The 27,579-nt window shown below is 43.9% G+C and overlaps 2 protein-coding genes across 2 annotated transcripts in view; both read left to right on the top strand.

Moving 5' to 3' along the window:
- Positions 1 to 258: 258 nt before the first annotated feature.
- LOC310823921 (tripartite motif-containing protein 16-like) overlaps positions 259 to 27,579 on the top strand; it is a gene marked incomplete at its 5' end in the record, with an annotated part of 35,455 nt that continues 8,134 nt past the window's right edge. Inside the window, 5 exons of the mRNA XM_083696862.1 lie at positions 259 to 834; positions 1,179 to 1,274; positions 2,144 to 2,377; positions 2,549 to 2,708; positions 9,465 to 9,530. Coding sequence (XP_083552988.1) covers positions 259 to 834; positions 1,179 to 1,274; positions 2,144 to 2,377; positions 2,549 to 2,708; positions 9,465 to 9,530 — 1,132 coding nt within the window. The remainder of the gene's footprint in view (positions 835 to 1,178; positions 1,275 to 2,143; positions 2,378 to 2,548; positions 2,709 to 9,464; positions 9,531 to 27,579) is intronic.
- Positions 10,797 to 21,517, top strand: LOC310823624 (stonustoxin subunit beta-like; the record flags this gene model as incomplete). The annotated part of the gene is made up of 2 exons (XM_083696507.1): positions 10,797 to 10,943; positions 21,095 to 21,517. Coding segments are annotated over 2 exons (570 nt in total), but the record flags the coding sequence as incomplete, so codon positions are not given.

The raw sequence follows: 27,579 nt of genomic DNA, 5'->3' as shown, positions 1-27,579 counted from the left end.
GGAAGGAGGGAGGGAGAGAAGGAGGAGAGGGAGGGGGTGGAGGAAGGGAGCTGATGTAGGGTGGAGCATTACTCTCACACACAAGCACGCACGCACACACACACACACACACACACACACACACACACACCACTCCCCCGACAGTTACAGAGACACAGAACAAGGAAGTGTTCCCGCCCACAATCACTTCTAGGAAAACGAAACTTACAGTATCTCTGACACTCGACGCTGCTCAGTCTGGTCGTTGTGTGCAGCAAAATGGCAGAGAGCATGGACTCTTTTAGCTGTCCGATCTGTCTGGATCTACTGAAGGATCCGGTGGCTATTCCCTGTGGACACAGCTACTGTATGGGCTGTATTAAGGGCTGGTGGGATCAGGAAGATCAGAAGGGGGTCTACAGCTGCACCCTGTGTAAGGAAAGCTTTATCCCCAGGCCTGTTCTGAGGAAAAACACTCTGTTGGCTGAATTAGTGGAGAATCTGAAGAAGACAAGACTCCAAGCTGCTCCTCCTGATCACTGTTATGCTGGACCTGGAGATGTGGCGTGTGATTTCTGCACTGGGAGAAAGCAGAAAGCCCTCAAGTCCTGTCTGGTGTGTCTGGCCTCTTACTGTGAGACTCACCTCCAGCCTCACTATGAATCTCCTGCCTTTAAGAAGCACAAGCTGGTCAACGCCTCCACACAACTGCAGGAGAAGATCTGCTCTCTTCATGATGAAGTGATGAAGATTTTCTGCCGTACCGACCAGCAGTGTATCTGTTATCTGTGTTCTTTAGATGAACATAAAGGCCATGACACAGTCTCAGCTGCAGCAGAAAGGACAGAGAAACAGGTAAGAAGAAGAGCTTCAGACTAGTATTACTCTGAATATCACATACAGGACAACTATGAGTAATAAATAAGAACCAGAGCTACTAGTTGGTGACTCTGTCTGTAAAACATCTAAAAGTAAATGTCACTGACTGATTGAATGATATTTCCAGAGATCCAAAGTCTCTTCCACATGACTGTGTTTGTGTATGGAGAGGGTTAAGGTTGTTGGTGTTCTTGTTTTACAATCTGGTTCTTATCAGACAAGTTTTAACAGGTACAATGACTCATAACAGTGTAACAGTCCTTCTCTCTCTTCTGGAGTGTAGTGCAGTGTGCAGTAACAATGTGTGTGTGTGTCTACAGCGTCAGCTGGGGATGAGTCAGCAGGAAGTCCAGCAGAGAGTCCAGAAGAGAGAGAAGCAACTGAAGGAGGCCAAACAGGCTGTGGAGTCTCTCACAGTGAGTGTGTGTGTGTGTGTGTGTGTGTGTGTGTTTTCTTTCTTTTCTTCTTTTTGCCAAGTCACTACCCCCCATCATCAGAGGACTTAAGTACTTTGTTTGTTTCATTCATTTTAATAGTTATTACAAATATATTCCATCTACTAGGTACCTATTTATGTTATTATTTATTCATTTATTTATTATTTTACATGGTCATTGATGTCCATTTTGGTTTATTTGGTATTTTTCCTGTTGTACGTGTTAAGATATATCAACTCCATCCAAACACACACTATTAGTAAATAGTATATTTGAATTTAATCTGATTATTTGCTGTAATATTTGATCTGATTGTTCTGGAATGTAACATTGAAATTGTAACCAGCTTTGTATGCCTTGTTTTAACAAGGGTGATACTTTGTACAGTATTTCATTTTTAACATCCCAAAACTGAGATGTTGTGATCTGTATGAAGGCCAACAAGCCTTTTTTAAATCGAGGGTGAGCTTCTTTTAGTAATCTGCTTCACAACCAGTTTGGTAAAGTATAGTATAGTTTTTGAATGATTGAAGCTTTTAGGGAGAGGCCAGTCCTTAAATAGACTGGGTCTTTATACTGACCAGTGATAGCGAGATCAGACCCTCTTGTTGTGTGTCAGATAGTTTGTTGTTTTTGGCGGAACTTCTCCTGCCAGTAATGGATGTTTCAGTATCTCACCAAAGTTTCATATACTTCTACTCGTATGCCATCAAAACCAGGGCTTTTTCCTGTCTGATAAGATTCAATTGCCTTAAGACGTTTGTGTGTGTGTGTGTGTGTGTGTGTGTGTGTGTGTGTGTGTGTGTGTGTGTGTGTGTGTGTGTGTGTGTGTGTGTGTGTCCTAACAGCGCTCTGCACAGACAGCAGTGGAGGACAGTGAGAGGATCTTCACGGAGCTGATCCGCTCCATTGAGAGAAGGTTGTCTGAGGTGAAGCAGCTGATCAGAGCCCAGCAGGAGGCAGCAGTGAGTCAGGCTGAAGGACTGGTGGAGAAACTGGAGCAGGAGATAGCTGAGCTGAGGAGGAGAGACGCTGAGATGGAGCAGCTTTCACACACAGAGGATCCCATCCATTTCCTCCAGGTAACCACACTGACCCTCCATCTGCAATACTGAAAAAAGATTACTGTTCAGTTATTCATTCATCCTCTGTTCTCTCTCTCTCCTTCTCTTTCTCTCTCTGTCTCTGTCTCTCTCTCTCTCTGTCTCTCTCTGTCTCTCTCTCTGTCTCTCTCTCTGTCTCTCTCTCTCCAGAGTTATCAGTCTCTCTCCAGTCCCAGTGAATGTTCAGACTTCCCCAGCATCATTGAGGGTCCTCTTCAGTTGTTTGGAGGTGTGAGTGAGGCTGTGTCTGAGCTGAGAGACAAACTAGAGGACCTCCTTAAGGGAGAGTGGCCCAACATCTCAACTACAGGTGGGTTAGTGTTAGGGTTAGGGTTAGGCTTAGGGTTAGGGTTAGGGTTAAGGTTAACTCTAACCCTAACCCAACATCTCAACTACAGGTGGGTCACAAACTCTACCTGCTCAACTTACATCACCTCAACTTCAGACCAGTTACAGTTGTGGTCAGAAGTTTACATACACTTGTAAAGAACATGTATGTCATGGCAGTCTTGAGTTTCCAATCATTTCTACAACTTTTATTTTTCTGTGATGGACTGATTGGAGTACATACTTCTTTGTCACAAAAAACATTCATGAAGTTTGGTTCTTTTATGAATTTATTATGGGTCTTCTAAAAATGTGACAAAATCTGCTGGGTCAAAAATATACATACAGCAATGCTAATATTTGATTAAATGTCGCTTGGCCATTTTCACCTCAATTAGACGCGTTTGGTAGCCATCCACAAGCTTCTGGCAAGCTTCTGGTTGAATCTTTGACCACTCCTATTGACAGAATCGGTGCAGTTCAACTAAATTCGTTGACTTTCTGACACAGACTTGTTTCTTCAGCACACTCCACATGTTCTCAATGGGGTTTAAGTCAGGACTTTGTGAAGGCCATTCTAAGACCTTAATTCTAGCCTGATTTAGCCATTCCTTTACCACGTTTGATGTGTGTTTGGGGTCATTGTCCTGTTGGAACACCCAACTACGTCCAAGACCCAACCTTCTGGTTTTAGGTTTTCCTGAATAATTTTGAGGTAATCCTCCTTCTTCATTATTCCCTTTACTTTCTGTAAAGCACCAGTTCCACTGGCAGCAAAACAGGCCCAGAGCATAATACTACCACCACCATGCTTGACGGTAGGTATGGTGTTCTTGGGGTGAAAGGCCTCACCTTCTCTCCTCCAAACTTATTTCTGGTCATTGTGGCCAAATAGCTCAATTTTTGTTTCATCTGACCACAGAACTTTCCTCCAGAAGGCCTTTTCTTTGTCCATGTGATCAGCAGCAAACTTCAGTCAAGCCTTAAGGTGCCGCTTCTGGAGCAACGGCTTCCTTCTTGCACGGCAGCCTCTCAGCCCATTGCGATGTAAAACACGCTTGACTGTGGACACTGACACCTGTGTTCCAGCCGCTTCTAATTCATGGCAGACCTGCTTTTTGGTGGTTCTTGGTTGACTCTTGACCATCCTGATCAATTTTCTCTCAGCAGCAGGTGATAGCTTGCGTTTTCTTCCTGATCGTGGCAGTGACACAACTGTGCCATGCATTTTATACTTACAAACAATTGTTTGCACAGTTGATCTTGGGACCTGCAGCTGCTTTGAAATCGCTCCAAGTGACTTTCCTGACTTTTTCATGTCAATGATGCGCTTTTTCAGACCGTGCTGAGCTCCTTAGATTTTCCCATTGTAGCGTTTTTGGCTGAGTGTAATGAGTGTATCAAACAAGTCTTATTTAAATGGGCTGAAATAATTCACCAGCTGTAGTCAATCATAATCACTCATAACAAGTTAAGAGGCCATGCCACAAAGCAAATTTGATTGACACAACTTTCTACATCACCAAAAATTGATAATTCAAGGTGCTGTATGTATATTTTTGACCCAGCAGATTTTGTCACATTTTCATAAATTCATAAAAAGAACCAAACTTCATGAAAAATCAATTTTTTTGTGACTCAAGACTGCCATGACATACATGTTCTTTATAAGTGTATGTAAACTCTTGCATGTGTGTGGGTGTGTGTGTCTAACTGTCAATAATAATAATAATATTATCAAGATTGTGTCACAAAAAATGTGGATCTACTGTTCTTCCCTGTTCCTTGTATATGATTGACATTATATATTAGTAATAGAATGGTGATCAGGAGAAAACTAATAGACAGAGAAGTACAGTAAATAATATCTGTAACTTAGCAAACAAACACAACAGGGTCCATATCCAATCACAAAGCCCCCTCCCTAAATGTCCAACCAATCACTGGGTTTTTCCCTCCTCAGGTCCAAGTCCCGCCCTAATCCACTTAGTCCCAATAGAAAACGGATCCGTCTTTTACAAATTACATTCATGGCATTTAGCATACGCCTTTATCCAAAGCGACTTACAAAAATACATTTGTTTAAGTAAGTGAATCATCTTTCCAACAGTCATCATTAGACAAAGTAATCAATGCTCACACCAGGGGCCATTGGCAGTTGTAATGCCAGTAGGCTATTTTTATTAATTTTTTAAAATTGATTTCATTAGCAGGAGAGAACTTGTACAGCGAGTTAGCAGGGGTGAAAGAGGTCTTGGGGTTGGGGTTGCCCGCTTGGATGTGACCAGTTTTTGAACATCCTCAGGCGAGAGGGGGAGAAATCTGATAAACCAGAGACTGGGTGTTGCACAGTGGGTTTGGGAGGAGAGGTAGCATTGTTGGTGAGAGGTAGAGGGAAGGAGCTGCTAATGTCATCAACCTTCTTTTCAAAATAGGTGACAAAGTCATCGGCAGACAGAGAGGAGGGAGGAGCGGGAGGAGGAGGGTTGAGGAGTGAGGAAAATGTGGAGAACAGTTTTCTTGGGTCAGAGACAGAGGATTGAATTTTGGGATGGTAGTATAAGGCTTTACCAGCTGATGCAGATGAGGTGTAGTTGAGGAGGAGAGAGAGATAAGGGTCTAGATCATCAAGCTTGCAGGGTTTCAGACAGCCAGGGAGCGCGTGGAGAGGATGGTGCCGGCCTTGATATCTGTGGACAGAGAGAGTCGACGGATGAGGAAAGAGAGGACAGGAGGGTGGAGGAAGCTGCGTCAGTGGATAGAAGAGAGAAAGATTCAACAGAGGGTAGGGCGGTTAAGACAGAGGAAGAAAGAGTGGTGAGTGAGAGGGTGCGCAGGCCGCGACGAGAAGACACAGTGTGGGTATTCTCAGCCAATGTTCTTGTAGACAAGAACCACGTTTCACCGCGGAGGTCAATGTTCTTGTAAACAAGGTCGATCCACCGGTTCTCTGCAACACGTTAGATTTCATTTTGTGGGCTTTTAGACTAAATGGTCGTCGCAGACCCAGGTCACTCCAACCTTTGTACTCCCCCAGGGGGTGCAAATCCTATTGTCTCCCCTCCTCTTGGTAAAGCCTCTTTTTATGACTTTCCATTTCCCCATCAGTCGGACATTTAAAGTCGCATAAAATTCAACATCTATTCTATCAAATACTAAACCATCAATGAAAACATCCAAACAACAACAGACCCTAAACTCTAACCCCCTAACCCTAATGGAAATACTAAACCATCAATGAAAACATCCAACCAACAACAGACCCAAACCCCAAACCCCTAACCCTAACCAACAACAGACCCTAACCCCCAATCCTAACCCGAACCCCAACCCGCAACCTTAATCCTACTTATTTAACCCTTTCGGGACCTCAAACGCGCAGCTGCGTTTTCAGGGGTTTCCAAAATGTTTTGATCAATATCTCAGTGATAATCCGGCGTAGAAACATGGTTTAAATATCCCCTGAGCCCTCCTGTGACATGCCCTCTCACTTACAGACGGAGCTATTAACCTAGGAACAGCTTGGTACAGGCCCTCCCTGCGTAATTGGTGAATTTGGAAGCAGCCTAGCTTGAGTCGCTCAGACACTGCCTTTTACCGTCGTTGATTGGTCAATTCGCACGTCCATCTTCTTCGCTACACGTGACGTCGGCATTGTCGGTATTGACAAACATTTCAGTGACAGTGACAGAGACAGAAAGCAGAGAAGATGTGTTTACAAGGATCCATTAGAAGTCCTTTTTTATATTCTGTCTAGTATTTTATTCATATTGTATGCCATTTCTGTGTAGCTCAGGACTTCATGAATGAATTTCAAGCACCAAAACAATTCATCCACATGGGTAAAGGTATGTTTTCACATGGGATTTGAAACATTTCTGAAAAACGGATTCGAAATGTTCAGGTTTAGGCCTACTTACCTCTTCACACAGTGCTGTTGGGGTAAACATCTATCACAATCAAGAAAGCTGAGTTTGTACTGAAAATATTGATATGAAACACTTGGGTATTATTTTGTATGGAAGTGACTTCAAATTGAGAAAGAATAAATGTATGTAAAAATGGAGAAAATACCCCTGGTCCCCAAAGGGTTAACCTGCAAAGTGAGGCCTTCTCTTTTCCCCCCATCAGAACAATGTGGGACCTGTCCATGTTTCCAACCCTTGACTGATACATGTCTCTCTCTCTCTCCCTCCCTCTCTCTCTCCCTCCCTCTCTCCCTCTCTCCCCCCTCCCTCCCTCCCTCCCTCTCTCCCTCCCTCCCTCCCTACCTCTTCTCTCCATCCAATCTCTCTCTCTCTCTTTCCCTCTTTCTCTGTCTTTTTTTCTCTCTCCCTCCCTACCCCCCTCTCTCCCTCTCCCTCCCTCCCTTTCTCCCTCCCTCCCTCTCTCCCTCCCTACCACACTCTCTCCCTCCTTCCCTCTTTCTCTCTCCTTCCCTCCCTTTCCTCCCTCCCTCCCTCCTCTTGCTCTCCGTGCCTCTCTCTCCCTCCCTACCTCTCTCTGCTACTCTACCTACCTCTCTCCCTCCATCCTCTCCCTCCCTCCCTCCCCCACCTCTCCCTTTCTCTCTCCCTCCCTCTATCCCTCCCTCCTTCCCTCCTCTCCCTCTCTCCCTCCCTCTTTGCCTCCCTCCCTCCTCTCTCTCCCTCCTTCCTCTCTCTCCCTCTCACCATCCATCCCTCCCTCTATCAATCCCTCTATCTCTCCCTCCCTCCCACCTCTCCCTCCCTCCCTTCTTCCTCCCTCTATCCTTCCCACTATCCCTCCCTCTATCCCTCTTTTCCTCCCTCCCTACTCTCTCTCCCTCTCTCCCTCAATCCTCTCCCTCCCTCCCTCACCCCCTCTCTCCCTCCTGTCCCTCCCTCTCTGCTTCTCCCTCCCTCCTTCCTCCCTCTATCCCTCCCTCTCTCCCTCAATCCTCTCCCTCCCTCCCTCCCTCCCTCCCCCTCTCTCCCTCCCTATCTCTCTCCCTCTCTCCCTCCTCTCCCTCCATCTTTGCCTCCCTCTCTCCTCTCTCTCCCTCCCTCTATACCTCCTTCTCTGCCTCCCTCCCTCCTCTCTCTCATTCTCTCCCTCCCTCCCTCCTTCCCTCCCTCCCTCTATCCTTCCCTCTATCCTCTCCCTCCCTCTTTCTCCCTCCCTCTCTCCCTCCCTCCCTCCTTCCTCTCCCTCCCTCTCTTTCTCCCTCACTCCCACCTCTCTCTCCCTCTCTCCTTCCTCCCTCTATCAATCCCTCTATCTCTCCCTCTCTCCCTCCCTCCTTCCTCCCTCTATCCTTGCCTCTCTCCCTCCCTATTTCTTTTCCTCTCTCCCTCCTCTCCCTCCCTCTCTGCCTCCTTCCCTCCTCTCTCTCCCTCTCTCCCTCCCTCCTTCATCCCTCTATCCTTCCTCTCCATTCCTCGCTCCCACCCTCTATCACTCCCTCCCTTCCTCTCTCCCTCCCTCTTTCTCCCTCCTTCCCTCTCTCTCTCCCTCCCTCCCTCTCTCCCTCCCTCACTCTTTCTCTCTCTCTCTTTCTTTCACTCCCCTCTCTTTTCTCCCTCCCTCCCTCCTCTTGCTCTCCCTCCGTGCCTCTCTCTCCCTCCCTACCTCTCTCTACTACTCTCCCTCCCTCTCTTCCTACCTCCTTTTTCCCTCTCTCCCTCCCTCTCTCCCTCTATCCTTCCTTTCCCCCCCTCACTCCCTCCCTTCCTCTATACCTCCCGACCTGCATCCCTCCCTCCCTCTTTCCTTCCCTCTCTCCCTCCCTCTATCCTCTTTTTCCCTCTATCTTCTCCCTCTCTCTTTCTCCCTCCCTCTATCCCTCCTCTCCCTCTCTTCCTCCCTCCCTCTATCCCTCCTCCCTCTCTTCCTTCATCCCTCCTCTCTCTCTCCCTCAATCCTCTCCCTCTCTCCCCCCCCTCTCCCTACCTATCTCCCTATCTCCCTCTATCCCTCTCTCTATCTCTCCTTCTTTCCCTCCCTCTATCCTCTCCCTCCCTCTATGCTCTCCCTCCCTCCCTCCTCCCTCTTTCTCTCTCCCTCCCACCCTCCTCTCTCTCCCTCTCACCCTCCATCCCTCCCTCCCTCTATCAATCCCTCTCTCCATCCCTCCCTCTCTCCCTCTATCCTCTCCCTCCCACTTTCTCCGTCCCTCTCTCCCTTCCACCCTCCCTCCCTCCCTCTTCTCTCTCCCTCCCTCCCTCTCTCTCCTACTCTCCCTCCCTCGATTCCTCCTCTCCCTCTCTCGCTCCCTCCCTCCCTCCTCTATCTCCCTCTCTCCCTCCCTCCTTCATCCCTCTCACCCTCTATCCTCTCCTTAACTCTTTCTCCCTCTTGCCTCCCTCCTTCCTCCCTCTATCCCTCCCTCCCTCCCTCCTTCCCCCCTCTATCCCCCCCTCCCTCTCTCCCTCCCTCCCTCTCTCCCTCTTTCTCCCTCTCTCCCCCCCTCCCTCTATCCCTCCCTCTCTGCCTCCCTCATTTCTTCCTCTCTCCCTCCCTCCATCCTCCCTCTATCCCTCCCTCTTTCTCCCTCCCTCCTCTCCCTCCCTCCCTCTCTCTCTCTCCCTCCCTCCTCTCTCTATCCCTCCCTCCCTCCCTCCCTCCTTTTCTCTCTCCCTCTTTCCCTCCCTCCCTCTCCCTTTCTCCCTCCCTCTACCCCTACCTCCCCTCTCTCTCTCTCTCTCTCTCTCCCTCCCTCTCCTCCCTTCCTCTTTCTTCCTCTCTCTCTCCCTCCCTCCCTCCCTCCCGTCTGTAGTGAATGGAGTGGATGTTTTCCTGCCACCAGAGCCCAAGACCAGAGCCCAGGACCAGTTCTTCCAATGTGAGTGTGTTTCTCCTGAAGTAGCTGACAGTTTCTCTCTCTCTTTATCTCTCCCTCCCTCCCTCTCTCTGTTCTTCCCTCCTCTCCCTCCCTCCCTCCCTCCCTCCATTGATCCTCTCCACAAACCCTGAGACACAACTAGAGATCTCTCGGAGAGGGAGAGACTCATCAAAGACAGCCTACATATCTGACTCTCCCTCTCTCTCCCCCCTCTCTCTCTCTCTTTCTCTCTCCTCTCTCTCTCTCCCTCTCTCTCTCTCTCCCTCCATCCCTCTCTCTTTTTATCTTCCTCCGTCCCCCTCTCTCTTCCTCCTTTCTCTCTCTCTCTCTCCCTCTCTCTTTCTTTCTCCTCTCTCTCTCTCCCTCCATCCCTCTCTCTCTCCCTCCATCCCTCTCTCTCTTTCTCTTCCTCCGTCCCCTCTCTCTCTCTCTCTCTCCTCCCTCTCTCTCTTTCTCTTCCTCCGTCTCTCTCTATCTTCCTCCTCTCTCTCTTTCTCTTCCTCCGTCTCTCTCTCTCTATCTTCCTCCTCTCTCTCTCTCTCTCTCCTCACTCTCTCTCTCTCTCTCCTCTCTCTCTCTCTCCCTCCCTCCCTCTCTCTCTTTCTCTTCCTCCGTCTCTCTCTATCTTCCTCCTCTCTCTCTCCCTCTCTCTTTCTCTCTCCTCTCTCTCTCTCCCTCCCTCCATCCCTCTCTCTTTCTCTTCCTCCATCCCCCTCTCTGTTCCTTCTCTCTATCTCCCCTCTCTCTCTCCCTCTCTCTCTCTCTCTTCCTCTGTCCCACTCTCTCCCCCCTCTCCTCTCTCCCCTCTCTCTCTCTCTCCTCTCTCTCTCTCTTCCTCCGTCCCTCTCTCTCTTCCTCTGTCCCACTCTCTCCCCCCTCTCCTCTCTCCCCTCTCTCTCTCTCTCTCTCTCTCTCTTTCTCTTCCTCCGTCCCCCTCTCTCTTCCTCCTCTCTCTCTTATTCTCCCTCTCTCTCTTCCTCTCTCTCTTCTCTCTCTCTCCCTCCATCCCTTTCTCTCTTTCTCTTCCTCTGTCCCCCTCTCTCTTCCTCCTCTTTCTCTCTCTCTCTCCTCTTTTTCTCTCTCTCCTCTCTTTCTCTCTCTCTCTCCCCCTCTCTCTCTCTCTCTCTCTCTCTCCCCTCTCCTCTCTCTCTCTTTCTCTCTCCTCTCTCTCTCTCCCTCCATCACTCTCTCTCTTTCTCTTCCTCCGTCCCCCTCTCTCTCTCTCCTCTCTCTCTCTCTCTCCCTCCCTCCCTCCCTCCCTCTGCTCTTCCCCCAGATGCCTGTGAGCTCACACTGGACCCAAACACAGCACACAGAGACCTCTCTCTGTCTGAGGAGAACAGAAAGGTGACACGGAGGAGAGAGAAGCAGCCGTATCCTGATCACCCAGAGAGATTTGACTACTTCCCACAGGTGCTGTGTAGAGAGGATCTGACTGGGCGCTGTTACTGGGAGGTAGAGAGGAGTGGGAGAGGGGCTCATATAGGAGTGACATATAAAGGAATCAGCAGGAGAGGAAAGGGTAATGACTGTAGGTTGGGATTCAATGACAAGTCCTGGAGCCTGTTCTGCTTTGATGACAGATACTCCGCCTGTCACAATAATAAGAGCATTGTCATACCTGTCCCCTCCTCTGGCTCCCGCAGAGTAGGAGTGTATCTGGACTGGCCGGCCGGCACTCTGTCCTTCTACAGCGTCTCCTCTGACACACGGACCCTCCTGCACACATTCCACTCCACATTCACTGAGCCCCTCTACCCAGGGTTTTATCTTTGGTTCCAGGGCTGTTCAGTGACCCTGTGTTAACTAGTCTCAGGGAGATCACACTGAACACCAAAGGCTCAAAGATGACGGATCAGAACATGATGCAGTTGGATAGTGGTGTGTTTTCACTGAGATGTTGGATGTACAGATGTTCCCTCTCCCAGTGTGTAGTGTGTAGGGTGTAGGATTGTTGTGTGTAGTTATATTATTTTTTACTGTATATATATATATATATATATATTATATTATATTAAATAAAATAAAATGCATCTGATAGTAAAATAGACTGCAATAGAGTGACAAAAAATGGAAGCTTACATGTTTTTTTGTTTTTTTGATGGAAATGCATCTGACAATCCAGATGAATGATTAGATGATCAAATCAGACTGATGAACTCTGAGAATAACACAGGAGAGAGTGTCTGTATGTATATAAGAGTTGGTTAGATTGGGTGTTTGTGTTGTGATGCTGGATCACGTTGCTGTGTGTAAGATAGCAGGGAGTGGATGTGAAGACAGCTCTCCTTCTCTGTCAGTACAACATGGACATGTTCTATAATTCACTTTCCATAGAATCCTTCACCTGTCTCTCTATCCAACGTACATGTTGTTCCTTCTCCTATGTGTGTGTGTGTGTGTGTGTGTGTGTGTGTGTGTGTGTGTGTGTGTGTGTGTGTGTATATAAGAGTTGGTTAGATTGGGTGTTTGAGTTGTGTCACCGAGGGTGAGTCTAGTACGTCCTTTCCCCGGCCTGAACACCATTCCCAACGTTCCCCAGTTAAACACGGCAGGATCGGCCCGAGGTTCGAGAGCAACCTTGGTGAATCACCACGACACGGCAAGAGAAAGAGAAAAAGCTTAGCAGCCGGGGGCCCGACCTGACGAGGGACACCGCGGCTGAGGATGTTCCTGAAACACATTTTATCTTTGAACTATCCTTCAAATAGGTGCAACTGCATAACTGCTTATGAATGATAAGTTGATTCAAATAGGTGTTAACTGCATTACTGCTTATGAATGATAAGTTGATTCAAATGTGTGTAACTGATTAATGATAAGTTGATTCAAATGTGTGTAACTGATAAGTTGATTTAAATGTGTGAAACTGAAATGATAAGTTGATTCAAATGTGTGTAACTGATTAATGATAAGTTGATTCAAAAGTGTGTAACTGAAATGATAAGTTGATTCAAAAGAGTGTCACTGATTGATGATAAGTTGAGTCAAATATATATAATTGGTTAATGATAAATGAGTTCAAATATGTGCAAAAGGCAAAACTGAATAAGAGAAATTATAAGGGTAGTGTATGACTCCGGGTCAACACATCTGGTTGGACCTTGTAGTGATAACGGTTTAACTGATACTGAAGTAGGCAACCAAATGCATTAATGTTTGCCTGTATAATTCTTACTCAGAAATGATTACTGAAGTAGGCCACCATACTAATGTTTAACTGTATAATTCATGTGTGCTAATGATAATTGTATACCATATGTACTAAATGTTAACTTTGAGAAAGGCCTAGATTAGTATGTTACAAAAATAGAATATAATTGCACAATAAGAAGTGGCCTTGAGTCCATGTTTGAGCAGGAGAGTGATAAGTATGTCTAGTAGACATAACAACAGGTGCCTTATGCCCATGACTAAGCATGGGTGCGAACTCAGGGTGATGTAATGAATTAGATAGAATTCTAGGCTTGACTGAGAACTAGATCGAATTCTATGCCTGACTGAATGAACTAGATAAGAAAGGGTGGGGGTAACAAAAAGCCCCATTGAAGACTATAAAAAGAGCTCCCTGGAGCAGCACAACGGTCATTCCCTGCTGCAGAGCGTAACACCTGAAGGACCGGAGCAGGAGTGAGTGTGTTGAAGATTACCCCGGAGTGGACACTGGAGATTTCATACTCTAGCACTCGAGCAGAATCTCCGTGACCGGAGCTCACACTCTGATTAAATTCTGACTTCAGGACTCGCCACTCGAGTACAACGGAGGACCTTGGCGGACCTTTGTTTGTATAACAACAGCTCTGGCGGATAGAGGAACCGGCTTCGCTCTGATCAATTGACACTGGGGCTTCTCTAAATTTCATTGTAATGCTGCAATGTTTTAAGCCATCATTAAAGAATTTAACCTGCATTTAAAGGAACAGTTTTCTCAAATTTAATTCTTAATTATTATTACTATTATTATTCTTATTATTCTTATTATTCTTATTATTATATATATATATATATATATATTTTTTTTTTTTTCATTTTTAGTCATTCCATCCCTCATAAGCCTTTTTACCTCCTCCTGGTAACATAAAATATTATAGACTACTGTGCATAATACATCTTAGGATCTGAAGGGTTATATCTGGCCCCTTATTACCTCCTTTGGATAAAGGGTAAAACCCTTTATCTGCAACCACACTAACTGGCACTCATGTCAGATTAGAGTGGTCATTAACCATAGAGATTTTTCAGTGCAGCTGAGGTGGGTAGAGGAAGATATGGGGGGAACTATGGGATGTAGACCGTTAACAGCGGAGTGAATCTAATCGACACCAACCTACATAGGACCAGTCAGCATCTGACAGGGTAACACCCCTCAGGCTGAGGATCCATAACCTGTTATCTGAGGGTTGGTCGGGGGTTCTGTACAGAGCCTAAATTCCCGGGAGACAAAGGAGGATTCCACCGTCAAGTGTGAGAACCAATTATGCACTGGGAATTGTGACACTTTTTCCGTACCTCCAAGATCCATTCTCCAAACAAGGATATGTAAGTTCTTGTTTTCTATGTGAAAACCCAAACCATTGTATTTTCTATACTTTCTTCCCTTTTTAGTTTCCTTGTTTGTATTTAAATCCTGTTTCAGATGAGTATATAGGTTTCTCAGCCTTGTATTTCCCACTAGTTTTTGTAAAGTTTTATATTGTCAGTGTCTAAACTTATTGTGTTGAGTAATTTATATGAATATGTGTGCCTTGGTTTTGTTGTCTTAAACAGGAACACTACTATGATCCTGAGGGTAACACTGGCTACATTGCATGGAGGATCAAGACGGTTCAACGCAACACCTCTGCTGGCTCCTGGGGTCATTCCAAGACAGTTATTCAGGATGGTCCAAAAACCAGACGAGAATCTTTGTTGGCCTATGACCAGCTATTTGGTGAGGAGTGCAGGGAGGCGATATCTACAATCAGACATTCAACTGATGAATCTGTGGTCAGAGACAAAATGAGTATCGACAGAAGATGGTCCATGATGAGGATGCATCATCATCAGTCCTGGATGTGTTCCTTCATTTCCTTGATGTGCCTGGATTGGTAAGAAAATCTTTAGCTTTTGTAGTAGTTTCAGTATTTGACCCCACCATTTCCCTTTGTCATCTATACTGAAATCTGTATATCAAAATATTGTCTCCTTGTTTGTAGATCGACCAGGATTTCTCCATGATGTTTGGTGACGAAGTGTCTCAGAAATTCCTGGCAAAGTGGTCAACATTCTTCAAGCCAAAAGTCATCGCAGACTGCAAGACTCTTCCACCAAATCAGTACATTGTTGAGCTGCTGTCAGGAACTGAACCTCATCCTGAGGACAACCACGGTCAGTAAAGACGGTTTTGTATTTCCAAAATATTTCATTAGTGTTCATTAGTGTCTAATTTAATTCTTTTGTGATGTCTTTAGGATGAGACAGTGATATGTCGTTAATCCTTTTGCTGCTGCATCTGCTCCCTCCGACCTCAAGAGGCCAGAAAAAAACAGCCAAGATCAGTCCAGCTCATGCAGCCAGCCATCTTGTGAGATATCTTAAAGTATGCAAAAGTTCATTTTTAAACCTCAGATGTGCGTTTTGAGGTGCAGATTACTTTGGAATTCTGAGACATACATCATCTCATTTTGTTCATTCCATCTGTAAATAAGCTGCGATGAAACGCTTGGTGATAAAAAACCATGCAAAGAGTTTAATTTTCATATTTATTTTGTCCCTTTTCTGACCTACAGGAAGGAGCCAGTGTGACTACCTTCCTTGAGACTGCTGACACAAAACAACCATTCCTCCTCTGCATCGGTGAGCAAAGGAATGATATCCAACGGTTCTACCTTGTTATCGACCGAAAACCGATACCATGCAAGGCACATACATCAGTGGCAGCTTTTGATGAACTGTTCAAAACTCACTACGTCTTCAGTCTTTCATAAGACAAAGCTCTTTGTAATTTCTACACATTTATCCAAACCACAATTTACAACATCGATATCGGAAGAGCAAAGGAGAGCCCACGTGTTAAAGAACTTAGAGCACGACTGCTGCAGCGAGAGGACTGCATTTATAAACAGCCTTCAAGATGTTCACATGTTTTGTATGTAAAGCGCACCACAAAAATTGTTTGGTTCTTTGTCAACATCTAAAATTTCAACATGGTCTATATCCTGGCAAAACATTACGTTTAAAATGTGGAGAGCTAGGTTGTCCATTATCATGTTGTACTACAAGTGGCTTCCGAAAGCACCACAACAAGGTGCATAGTCACAGCATGGATCAAGAGGTTGATACTAATCAGTATCTAATACATCTTGCAGCTCTATTCTACACTGAAGATCTGAAGACATATGGTTTTGATGTGATACTAAAGCCTCTTATTGATGACCTGAAAATCTTAGAAACCGAAGGAATACAGCTTCCTTGTTTTGAACAACCATTGTTTGGCTCAGTTATTCAAGTAACAGGAGATAATCTGGCTTTAAATAGCACATTTCTGTAGGTTTTGTTTAATGAGTAAGGAAGAAGTGCAATCTGTATTTACTGAGAATCATCCTGGGTTAATTTTCCGTTCCAAAGAGGGTCATACTGAACATTGTAGGGCACTAAATAAAAATCCTGAACTGCGGTCATTATATGGTGTTAAAAAGTCACGTGTGCTCAATTCATTAGAGTATTTCCATAACACTGATAACTATGCTGTTGATATAATGCATGATTTGCTAGAGGGTGTGGTACAGTATGAACTTAAGCTGGTTTTTGAGTACCTTGTTAAACAGGGCTATGTCTCTTTGAACTCATTGTCAGACAGGATACAGAGCTTTAATTACGGTTCCACAGAACATAAAAACAAACCAACTGGGTTAAAGATGGATGATAAGAGCAAACACCCGGGTCAGAATGCTGTCCAGTCATGGTGTCTTCTGCACACACTGGGTGATGTCATTGAAAGGGATAACAGTCACTGGAACTTTCTGCTCCTTCTAATACAGATTGTCAATATAGTGTTTTTCTACACCGTAAAAGGTGTTTCTTACTTGAAACATCTGATCCGTGATCACCATACTCTGTTCAAAGCATTGTTTCTCGACAAGAAGTTGATCCCCAAGCACCATTTGATGATACACTATCCGAGATGCATGCAAAAAATTGGCCCTCTTATCCATATGTGGTGCATGCGATTTGAAGCCAAACACGCATTTTTCTAAAGATGTGGTAAAGATTTAAAAAATCTCACCAAATCATTGGTGAAGCAGCATCAGCGCCAACTGGTGTTTCAATTTGAAAATTATTGTTTTAGATTATTTGAATTTGGTCCTACAACATCAAAAACAATCAGCACCTTGCAAGGTGGGGAAGAACTTAGTCAGACATTATATTTAGAAGCATGTTCAAGTGTTTCAAGCAACAACTGGGTCAGAAATGATGGTACTGAGTACCAGGTTGATTTGTTCATATGCACTGGATGTACCGATGATCTCCCTGCTTTCAAAAAGATCTGTGATATTATTATATACGAAGAGCGTGCTTTCATAATAGCCTGTAATGTAGAAACAATGTACTATGATGACCACTTTAATGCCTACTGTATAGAAGACCAAATGGATGAGTTTTCTGTTATCTGCGTTGATGAACTGACTCATTTCAAACCATTTGACAAGCAGTGCTCTAATGAGAATAGTCACAAAGCATACATAGTGCCCTATTCTTATATGTAGAAAAGTTCTCAGTAAATACAGATTGCACTTCTGTCACAAAGGTGTCGCAGGGAAGTTGTTACATTATTTTTTATTTTTTATTTTGAATGAATAAGCCTCAAAGTCTGGTACTATTCTGTGACATACATCATCTAATTTTGTTCATTGCATTTGTAAATAAGATGTGATGAAATGCTTAGTAATAAAACCATGCATATTTACTTTGTACCTTGGCTTACCGACAGAAGGGAGCCAGTGTGACGTGGACATTTAAATTGTCTTTGTTTTGTCTTCTATTTATCTGCCATCAAGATCTGGATGATAACAAAATAAAAAATGTTTTTCATAAAGCAATCAACTTGTATGTCATTCTTATTTTTAATTGGTTCATTTCCGAATTATTGAAATATTTAAATGTTTTATTTTAATTGTATAGTAGCATATTTTGACTTTATAGTGTTAATGAGGCAACTCCTTTTATAGAAATTCAAATCACACTGAGAGAGTTAATTTCTAACACTAAGCAATGGAGTTGAAAACATGTAACACTGGTAAGTGTTAAGCAGTGTTAAATTTCAACAATAGAAAGAGTTGATATGAACTCTATTATAGTGTAAACATGGCAACACTTTCAAAAGTGTTCAATTCACTCTGTGGGGAGTGGACCCCTCCGGACACTTTAAAAGTGTTGAAATTACCTCTATTAGAAGAGTTAATTTGAGTCTGTCGATTTTGCTGTGTAGTGATTCAACTACTCGTGATTCGACTACTAGTGATTCAACTACTAGTGATTCAACTGCTAGTGATTCAAATACTAGTGATTCAACAACTAGTGATTCAACTGCTAGTGATGATTCAACTACTAGTGATACAACTACTAGTGATTCAACTACTAGTGATTCAACTACTAGTGATTCAACTACTAGTGATTCAACTTCTAGTGATGATTCAACTGCTAGTGATTCAACTGCTAGTGATTCAACTACTAGTGATTCAACTACTAGTTATTCAACTACTGTCTCCCGGCAGTCAGGCCCTGTACAGGTGCCCCGGCCCAACCCTCTGTCTAACAGGTATGGACCTCAGCCTGCAGGGTCTTACCCTGTAAGCTACTTCCTAACAGGTCCTGTGTAGGTTGGTGTCGATTAGACTCACTCCGCTTGTTAACAGTCTACGTCCCATAGTTCCTCCATTGACTTCCTTTACCCACTTCAGTTGAACTGAAAACTCCCCCGAAAACCGTACACAGAAGTGGGTAACCTCTATGGTTAATGACTGCTCTAATCTTATATGAGTGCAAGTTGGTGTGGTTGCGGAAAGGTGTTTATCGGTAAGTACAATTTACCCAAAGGAGGTAATGATGGGCTAGATATAACCATTCTGATCCTATGATGAAATATGCACAGTAATCTATAACCTTTTATGTCACCAGGAGGAGGTAAAATACTAATGATGAATGGAATAGTTCAATAAAAATAACATTTTTAAAAATTTAGTTTAGAAAACTGTTACTTTAAATGCAGGTTAGATTGTTTAATAATGGATTAAAGCATTACAGCATAGCTAAGTTATCATAAAAATGGGTTACAGACAGAGTATTAAAATATTAAAATGATGAAAATATAAAAATGAGAAAAATTAGAAAAGAATAAAATCTCTACCTCTATCCCTCCTCTGCCTAATCTACTTGTCCTCTCCGTCGAGTGAAGCCGGTTCCTCTTTCCGCCACGGCTGTGGTAAAGAGCCGGTGTTATGCTCCCCTGGCTGAGGGACCCCTGGCTGAATCAGTCCCTCCCCTGGCCGAGGGACTCTGATTCCCGCAGAGTGTCTCAGCTTTGCCCCCTGAAACTGCTCTACCGGTCTCAGCTTTTCCTCTAAGTCCGTTCTTCCTCAAAGAAAGGTCCGCCAGGTCCTCTGTTGCAATCCAGTGGCGAGTCCGTTAGTCAGGATTTGATCAGAGTGTGAACTCCGGCCACGGAGAACTTCTCGGGCACCAGACTATGAGAGCTCCAGTTCCACCCCGGGGTGAGGTATCCAACACACTCCTTCCTGCTCCGGTCCTTCAGGTTTTAACGTTCCTCAGCGGGGAATGACCGATGTACTGCTCCAGGAAGCTCTTTTTATACTCTGCTTCTGATCCAAAACCTCCCATATGCCATCATCTTTGTTTACAAAAAACAAACAGAGCGGTGTTTTAACCCTTTTGGCAGGTAGCTAGTACCATGGCTAAGCTAATCTAGTGGCTAAGTAGCTTGCTAATAAAGTAAATAAGGAAGTGCTTTTAAGGGAAGTCCTATTAAGGAAGTTTTTCTGTCCCTCAACTCTCAGTGTTAGAAGACCTCATCAAAACAATACATCCAAACAGTAAAACAGTATAGTAATCAAACATATCCATAAATCAATACCAGTAAATCACTCTATACTTCACATTGTTACACTTAATCATTGTTATCATTCTCATACTTGATTATGGACACAGTAGTACTTTTTGTTGGTGATTCCCACCACCTGACCTACTTCACCCCGTAGGTCTTACACAATAACCCCTTTTATGCAATAATAAAACTCTGTATCATCAAAATAAACTTCAGTAATATAGTATAATATTTCAGTAATCATCCCTGAGTAAGATTCACACAATCAAACATTGGTATTCTTATATTCTTAGTACTTTCATTGGTAGCATGCCGTCATCACAATGAGGCCTAAGCAGACATGTTGACACGGGGTCATACACTCACACTCTAGTTCCTCTTAAGCAGTTATGCAGTCACACCTATTTGAATCAACTTATCATACATAAGCAGTTATGCAGTTTACACCTATTTGAATCAACTTATCATTCATAAGCAGTTATGCAGTCACACCTATTTGAATCAACTTATCATTCATAAGCAGTTATGCAGTCACACCTATTTGAATCAACTTATCATTCATAAGCAGTTATGCAGTTTACACCTATTTGAATCAACTTATCATTCATAAGCAGTTATGCAGTTGCACCTATTTGAGGGATAGATGGAAGATAAAATGTGTTTCAGGAACATCCTCAGCCGCGGTGTCCCTCGTCAGGTTGGGCCCCCAGCTGCTAAGCTTTTTCTCTTTCTCTTGCCGTGTCGTGGTGATTCACCAAGGTTGCTCTCAAACCTCGGGCCGATCCTGCCGTGCTTAACTGGGGAACGTTGGGAATGGTGTTCAGGCCGGGGAAAGGCCGTACTAGACTCGCCCTCGGTGACACAACTCAAACACCCAATCTAACCAACTCTTACATACAGACACACACACACACACACACACACACACAGGAGAAGGAACAACATGTTGGATAGACAGACAGGTGAAGGAATCTATGGAAAGTGAATCACAGAACATGTCCATGTTGTCCTGACAGAGAAGGAGAGCTGTCTTCACATCCACTCCCTGCTATCTTACACACAGCAACGTGATCCAGCATCACAACTCAAACACCCAATCTAACCAACTCTTATATACATACAGACACTCTCTCCTGTGTTATTCTCAGAGTTCATCATCAGTCTGATATGATCATCTAATCATTCATCTGGATTGTTTCACTATCAGTTGCATTTCCATCAAAAACAAACAAACATATATAAACAAATATATACATATTTTCTGTACCTGTAGTCTATTTCACTATCAGATGCATTTTTTAATAATAATATATATATATATGTATGATATATATATATATACACACTGGACCCAAACACAGCACACAGAGACCTCTCTCTGTCTGAGGAGAACAGAAAGGTGACACGGGGGAGAGAGAAGCAGCCGTATCCTGATCACCCAGAGAGATTTGACTCCTGGTCACAGGTGCTGTGTAGAGAGGGTCTGACTGGGCGCCGTTACTGGGAGGTAGAGAGGAGTAGGGGAGGGGCTGGTATAGGAGTGACATATAAAGGAATCAGCAGGAGAGGAGGAGGTAATGACTGTTTGTTGGGATACAATGACAAGTCCTGGAGTCTGATCTGCTCTGGTAACAGTTACTCCGCCTGGCACAATAATAAGTACACTGACATACCTGTCCCCTCCTCTGGCTCCCACAGAGTAGGAGTGTATCTGGACTGGCCGGCCGGCACTCTGTCCTTCTACAGCGTCTCCTCTGACACACGGACCCTCCTGCACACATTCCACTCCACATTCACTGAGCCCCTCTACCCAGGGATTGGGTTTTGGCTTCTGTATGTGGACTGTTCAGTGACCCTGTGTAAACTAGTCTCAGGGAGATCACACTGAACACCAAAGGCTCAAAGATGACAGATCAGAACATGATGCAGTTGGATAGTGGTGTGTTTTCACTGAGATGTACAGATGTTCTCTCTCCCAGTGTGTAGTTATATTATTTCTTACTGTATATATATATTGTGACAGCCGCCGGGGTGTGCGGGCGTGTCACGGACCCAAACACAGTGTAAGCAGAGAGGTCCACACCAGAATTACAATCAAAAATATTTATTTGATTAGCGGGGAGAGGGAAATGATAGGGTGGGGGTGAGAAGGCGTCGTGTCGTTCAAGGGCCTCGCAGGAGATCCGTCGTCGGGAAGATAGCAGGGGGTTCGGTACACGGTGGGTGGTCCTCTTACGTTCCAGGTCGGGGCAGGCAGCGGGGTAGTCAGACAGGCGAAGGTTGGCAACGTAGCGGGCTCTCGGACGTTCTCGGGGTCGGGCTTCAAAGGGGGCTCTACGGTCAGGGATCATACACAGGACAACGGTGACTTTGCTTACTCTCTCTCTCATCAACTCCTCCATGTTTCGCCATAGCTACTCTCCAAAACCGGGTGCTCTGTTGGCTCCTTTTGTAGGGTCTCTGCTGCTCCTGCTGATGCCCTTCAGCTGTGCCTTGATGAGCAGGAACTCCATGTATGGGCATACGGTGATTATCTCCACTGGTTGCAGCTGTGGCCACTTGGGGCGCAGGAACTCCATACATGGTCCTGCCAAAGACAACACGGGGCAAGAGAGGGACAGCAGAAACAGCAGAGACAAAGCGAGGCGAGATATACACTCCATTTACCACCGTTCCACACTCGCGCATGGGCTTAGGCACGGGGCGGGCGCCACAATATATATATATATATATTATTAAAAAATGCATCTGATAGTGAAATAGACTACAGGTACTTCTCCTGTGTGTGTGTCTGTGTGTGTGGTCAGAGAGGATGAGGGGAGACACATTTAACTGTTTAATTGTATTGATAATTTCCTGTACTTGTAACATTCAAGCCTCTGTTGTTTTATATTGATTGTTACATTCCTTTACAGTTCAGTCTTCTTCTAGTTGGTACTGTCGGCCATCATGCTTTATGTTAACATGTATAGTTTATTTCCCTCTTCTATTCTCCCATGGACCAACCACAACTCACAAACCTCATTTCCCCCCAAGTGCCTCTGTGTTTTGGTAGTAATGACAGTAACTCACCTTCTGCCTCCTCCTTCTCATTCTGATAAAGGCAGCACTAGTCTACTAGCCTGAACTAACCCTGGAGTCAAGGTCCTTCATTTACTACAATGATGATGATGATGATGTCCATATAAACAAAGTGTTTGTGAAACAAAGAGCCGTGTGACCTCATGTTGACTCTCCACATGTCAGAGAGGCATGTCTTGTTTGCATGTACACCAGAAATAATACACAATATACCATAATGGACTGAAATGACCATGTGAAAAGATAGAATCATGTGTAAATAAATAAAATAACCTGGTAGATAAAATTGATTACGTTTATTTATTTTTGCCATCAATCCTCACACAATGCCCCATAATGACAAAGGGAAAACACGTTTTTAAACATTTTGAAATACAGAAATATGTCAAGTACATAAGGATTCAGTTTAATTTAATACCAGTTTAATTCATAACCAACACACCTGACTTTAATTTCCTCGATTGGGGAATGGCTTTGTGGGTAGTCAGCCATCTTGTTGTTTAAGACCTTGTGGGGGGACATGCAGCGTTCGGCCTGTAGAGGGAGCTACAGCACCGTGGCCAGGGTTACGTCGGCGAGGCTCCGTTGCACACCTGTTGCAAATGAAGCCTCGTTGACTAGATGGTTTAAGATGTTAGGGTTAGATGTCTCGGCGTTCGAGAGGAGGACGGCGACTGGAAAGTGTGTTTGGAGGAGGCTGGACAGCCAACAGAAGAAATAATAACCATTTTTATAATAAACGGGACATTCCCTTACCAACACACTGCGTCCGCCTATCTGTGAGCAAGGGACTTGTTACAGACCTATTCAGATGAATCCGATTTACTGCAACAATCACCAGGATAGAAACAGTTAACTAACTAACTAACTGTTTCTATCCTGGTGATTGTTGCATTAGATCAGATTCATCTGGATAGATCTGGAGCAATGGAGGATGGCAAACACACATGCTAATGAATAGTTTCATTATCACTTACACACCTGTATCATTTTTCTTGAATGTCAAACACATAAAATCCATTGGTTGAGTTTAGACAACACTGACCAGGTAGAAGAAAGTTCTCTACAGTCATGTCATGCCATAGGTAGAGATGTGTAACATTCAGAGACAATTGTGCCTTGTTTTTTTATCTTTATTCCCCATGAAGCCAGACCTTGTTCCAGACCTATCCAGATGAATCTGATCAAATGCAACAATGCCTCTTGTTCTGTAATGTGTCATATATTTTATAATAACAAGACCAATTTCCCAAGTGGGTGACAATAAAGTTTTTCTGAAATTGAATCTCAAAGATGATCTTAAAGCGATATTGCAAAGAACCACAGGAGTCCAGTACATAGTAGGCTGTCATTGTAGATGTGTACACAGCAGCAGCTTTCAACACCGGTTAGATGCGGCTTGGGAGGGCAATGGTCTGGGCAGTGTGAGGTCCCATGCACCTGTGTGTGTGTTTAGTGTGCTTGAACCTATAGTTAGATTGACATCCCTCTAACCCAATCAATCCATCCACTCTCACCTTCAGCCAATGGGCTTCACTGGCAGGGCCAGTATGAAAGGACTGGGACACACCCCCAGCTGGTGCTTTGCTGATGGACTCCTTGCTGAAAGCATGTGCATTTTACATCTAGCTCCTTTTGAGGTGGTTTGTATGCATCTAGTGAGTGCTTTTAGTTCTGCAAATTGTGATTTCCAGTCTTTGGTTTGAGTTTTGGCTTCACCAGATTAAAATAGATTCACCTTAACATGTCTTCTGTCTTCTGTTTCTGTCATTTTCCAGTACTCTTTCTGTAAAAATCTAGCCCTGCTACGCTGCCTCAAATGCTGTTTTTGATGGGTGTGATTTAAGAGGTTGTTGACATTTTACATTCCTCCCATGTTAGTCGGCACAGTAGAAGTGTGATTGACTATAGCTAGTTCATACAGTAGCATTGGGACTGTAGCTAGTTCATACAGTAGCAGTGTGATTGACTGTAGCTAGTTCATACAGTAGCAGTGTGATTGACTCTAGCTAGTTCATACAGTAGCAGAGTGATTGACTGTAGCTAGTTCATACAGTAGCAGTGTGATTGACTGTAGCTAGTTCATACAGCAGAAGTGTGATTGACTGTAGCTAGTTCATACAGTAGCAGTGTGATTGACTGTAGCTAGTTCATACAGTAGCAGTGTGACTGACTGTATCTAGTTCATACAGTAGCAGTGTGATTGACTGTAGCTAGTTTATACAGTAGCAATGTGATTGACTTTAACTAGTTCATACAGTAGCAGTGTGATTGACTGTAGCTAGTTAATACAGTAGCAGTGTGATTGACTGTAGCTAGTTGATACAGTAGCAGAGTGATTGACTGTAGCTAGCTCATACATTAGCAGTGTGACTGACTGTTGCTAGAACTATCTACAATGATATGACTACTGTATGAACTACCTACAGTCAATCACACTGCTACTGTATCAACTAGTTACAGTCAATCACACTGCTACTGTATGAACTAGCTACAGTCAATCACACTGCTACTATATGAACTAGCTACAGTCAATCACACTGCTATTGTCTTACGTGTCTCCAACATGTCTCACTTGTTTCGTACTTGTGTCACTTATTGTCTTGTCATTGCACTACTGCTTATTTGTATTATGTGTATTTTGTATGCTGCATTGTCATGGAATCAAGCCTAATAATTGTAGTCCCTGCACTTGTGTATGGGACGCAATAAACTTGAAACTTGTAACAGTAATGCCATTTTTGTTGTAACTACCTGCTTGATAGTGAATATTTTAGGTCTCTAGCGGTTGTGAATGAACATTGTCAGCAACGACACACTGACTTATATTTGTGAGGTAGTTCAGGAACCACTGACAAGCATTCTGATCCAAATCTATTTAAGACAGTCGACTCACTAACAGTGAATGATCCACTGGATCAAAAGCTTTTGATAGATCATTAAACAAGGCAGCACAATGCTGCTTTTTATCAAGAGCAGACAATATCATTGATTACAAAGAATGCCGCTGAAATAGTCCTGTCTCCTGGTCTAAAGCCTGATTGAAATGCTTAGTTTACACTTCACTACCCATAAGGCCTGTTGTAGTTTAGACTTCACTACCCATAAGGCCTGCTGTAGTTTAGACTTCACTACCCGTAAGGCCTGCTGTAGTTTAGACTTCACTACCCATAAGGCCTGTCACAGTTTAGACTTCACTACCCATAAGGCCTGTTGTAGTTTAGACTTCACTACCCATAAGGCCTGCTGTAGTTTAGACTTCACTACCCATAAGGCCTGTCATAGTTTAGACTTCACTACCCATAAGGGCTGCTGTAGTTTAGACTTCACTACCCATAAGGGCAGTTGTAGTTTAGACTTTACTACCCATAAGGCCTGTTGTAGTTTAGACTTCACTACCCATAAGGCCTGTCGTAGTTTAGACTTCACTACCCATAAGGCCTGTCGTAGCTGCAAATGACATATGTTGTATCTGGTGGAATCAGGTTTAATGATGAACCCATCCATTGGATGGAGGTGGTTACAAATGTAAAACAAGTGGTCAGTTTGGAGAGTTTGGTTCCTCATAGACTCAATGTCTGATAACTAGATCTGAGTCCAACCAATGAAATTATCATTCAGCTTCAAATTTGAGGCAAATTAGTTCTATTCTAGTGAGGGAGGTGTGTGTGTGTGTGTGTGTGTGTGTGTGTGTGTGTGTGTGTGTGTGTGTGTGTGTGTGTTTGTGTGTGTGCGTGTATCTGTGTGTGTGTGTATCTGTGTGTGTGTGTGTGTGTGTGTATATCTCTGTGTGTGTGTATATCTGTGTGTGTGTGTGTGTCCTCCTCCTTGCTCTCCAAAAAATAAATGTTTCTACTGTAGTTTGGTTGAAGTTTCATCCTTTATCAAATAAAGTCTTTAAATACCCAGTTTCATCCTTTAAATACCTGGGTCCTGTTTCATCCTTTAAATACCTGGGTCCTGTTTGAATGCTTGATATCAGCTGAACTACTATTGAAGCAGGGTTTTTCCATCACTCTGTGTACGTGACACGACTCTGACCACAGAGTTCAGTTCCCCTGTTGTTCAACTGAAGGTTTCAGTTCCCCTGTGAGGCAAGAGAGTTACAGGAACAATGTTGCGACATAGGACTGTTATCAGAGGACCAGACTTGTTGAACACCAAGACGTTCATTAAAGCACCTTGTGAAGAGTGAGACCTGAGCCTCTGTCAGCCAGTGTGCTGGAAGTGACCAATAAGGACCGGTTTATTGTGTTCACAGCGATGGGGGGCTGCAGAGAGAAGTGATAGGCAGATCAAACAGGTACGGTTCTAATTTTAGGTGGACTTTTTGTGATATTTAAGCTGATTGTGTTTGATCATAGTTGAGTTTCCTGGGTCAGCGTCAGAGCAGAGATACTCAATACTGTGTGATGGATTCAGATTCTTTACCTTCATCCTGAAGTGTGCACTAGTACCTATTGTTTATGTCGGGATGTCAAAAAACTGGTACATTTCTAATTTTATTTGGACCTTTTGTGATTGTTTTGCTGATTTGATACATACCTTTCAAGCCTTGATTTTTTCATTTGTTGGATTTAGTTTTTGGGTATGTTTTGTCTTAACATTAATTAATTCATTTGACCTAAATTATTAATTTTACTGCATTGCATTAGTCTCTACAGTCAACTCAAACTGTGCCGTTCATTGCTGGTTAGAAAGAGGAACTGAACAGAAAACCTACTTTTTCTGTTTAAAGTGGTCTATGTGTCTTAGTAGTAGTCATATACATACATCCTAGCACCAACATGTTCAAAACAAAGAGAACAGAGCACTTCTTGAGAACAGAGCATGGTTGGTGAATTGTGAATCAGTGAATTATTACGTCCT

Source organism: Argentina silus (assembly GCF_951799395.1).
Source record: "Argentina silus genome assembly, chromosome: Y".
Classification (NCBI taxonomy): Eukaryota; Metazoa; Chordata; class Actinopteri; order Argentiniformes; family Argentinidae; genus Argentina; species Argentina silus.
The sequence above is the reverse complement of the archived record's forward strand: the minus strand, read 5'-3'. Positions and strand labels throughout refer to the sequence as shown.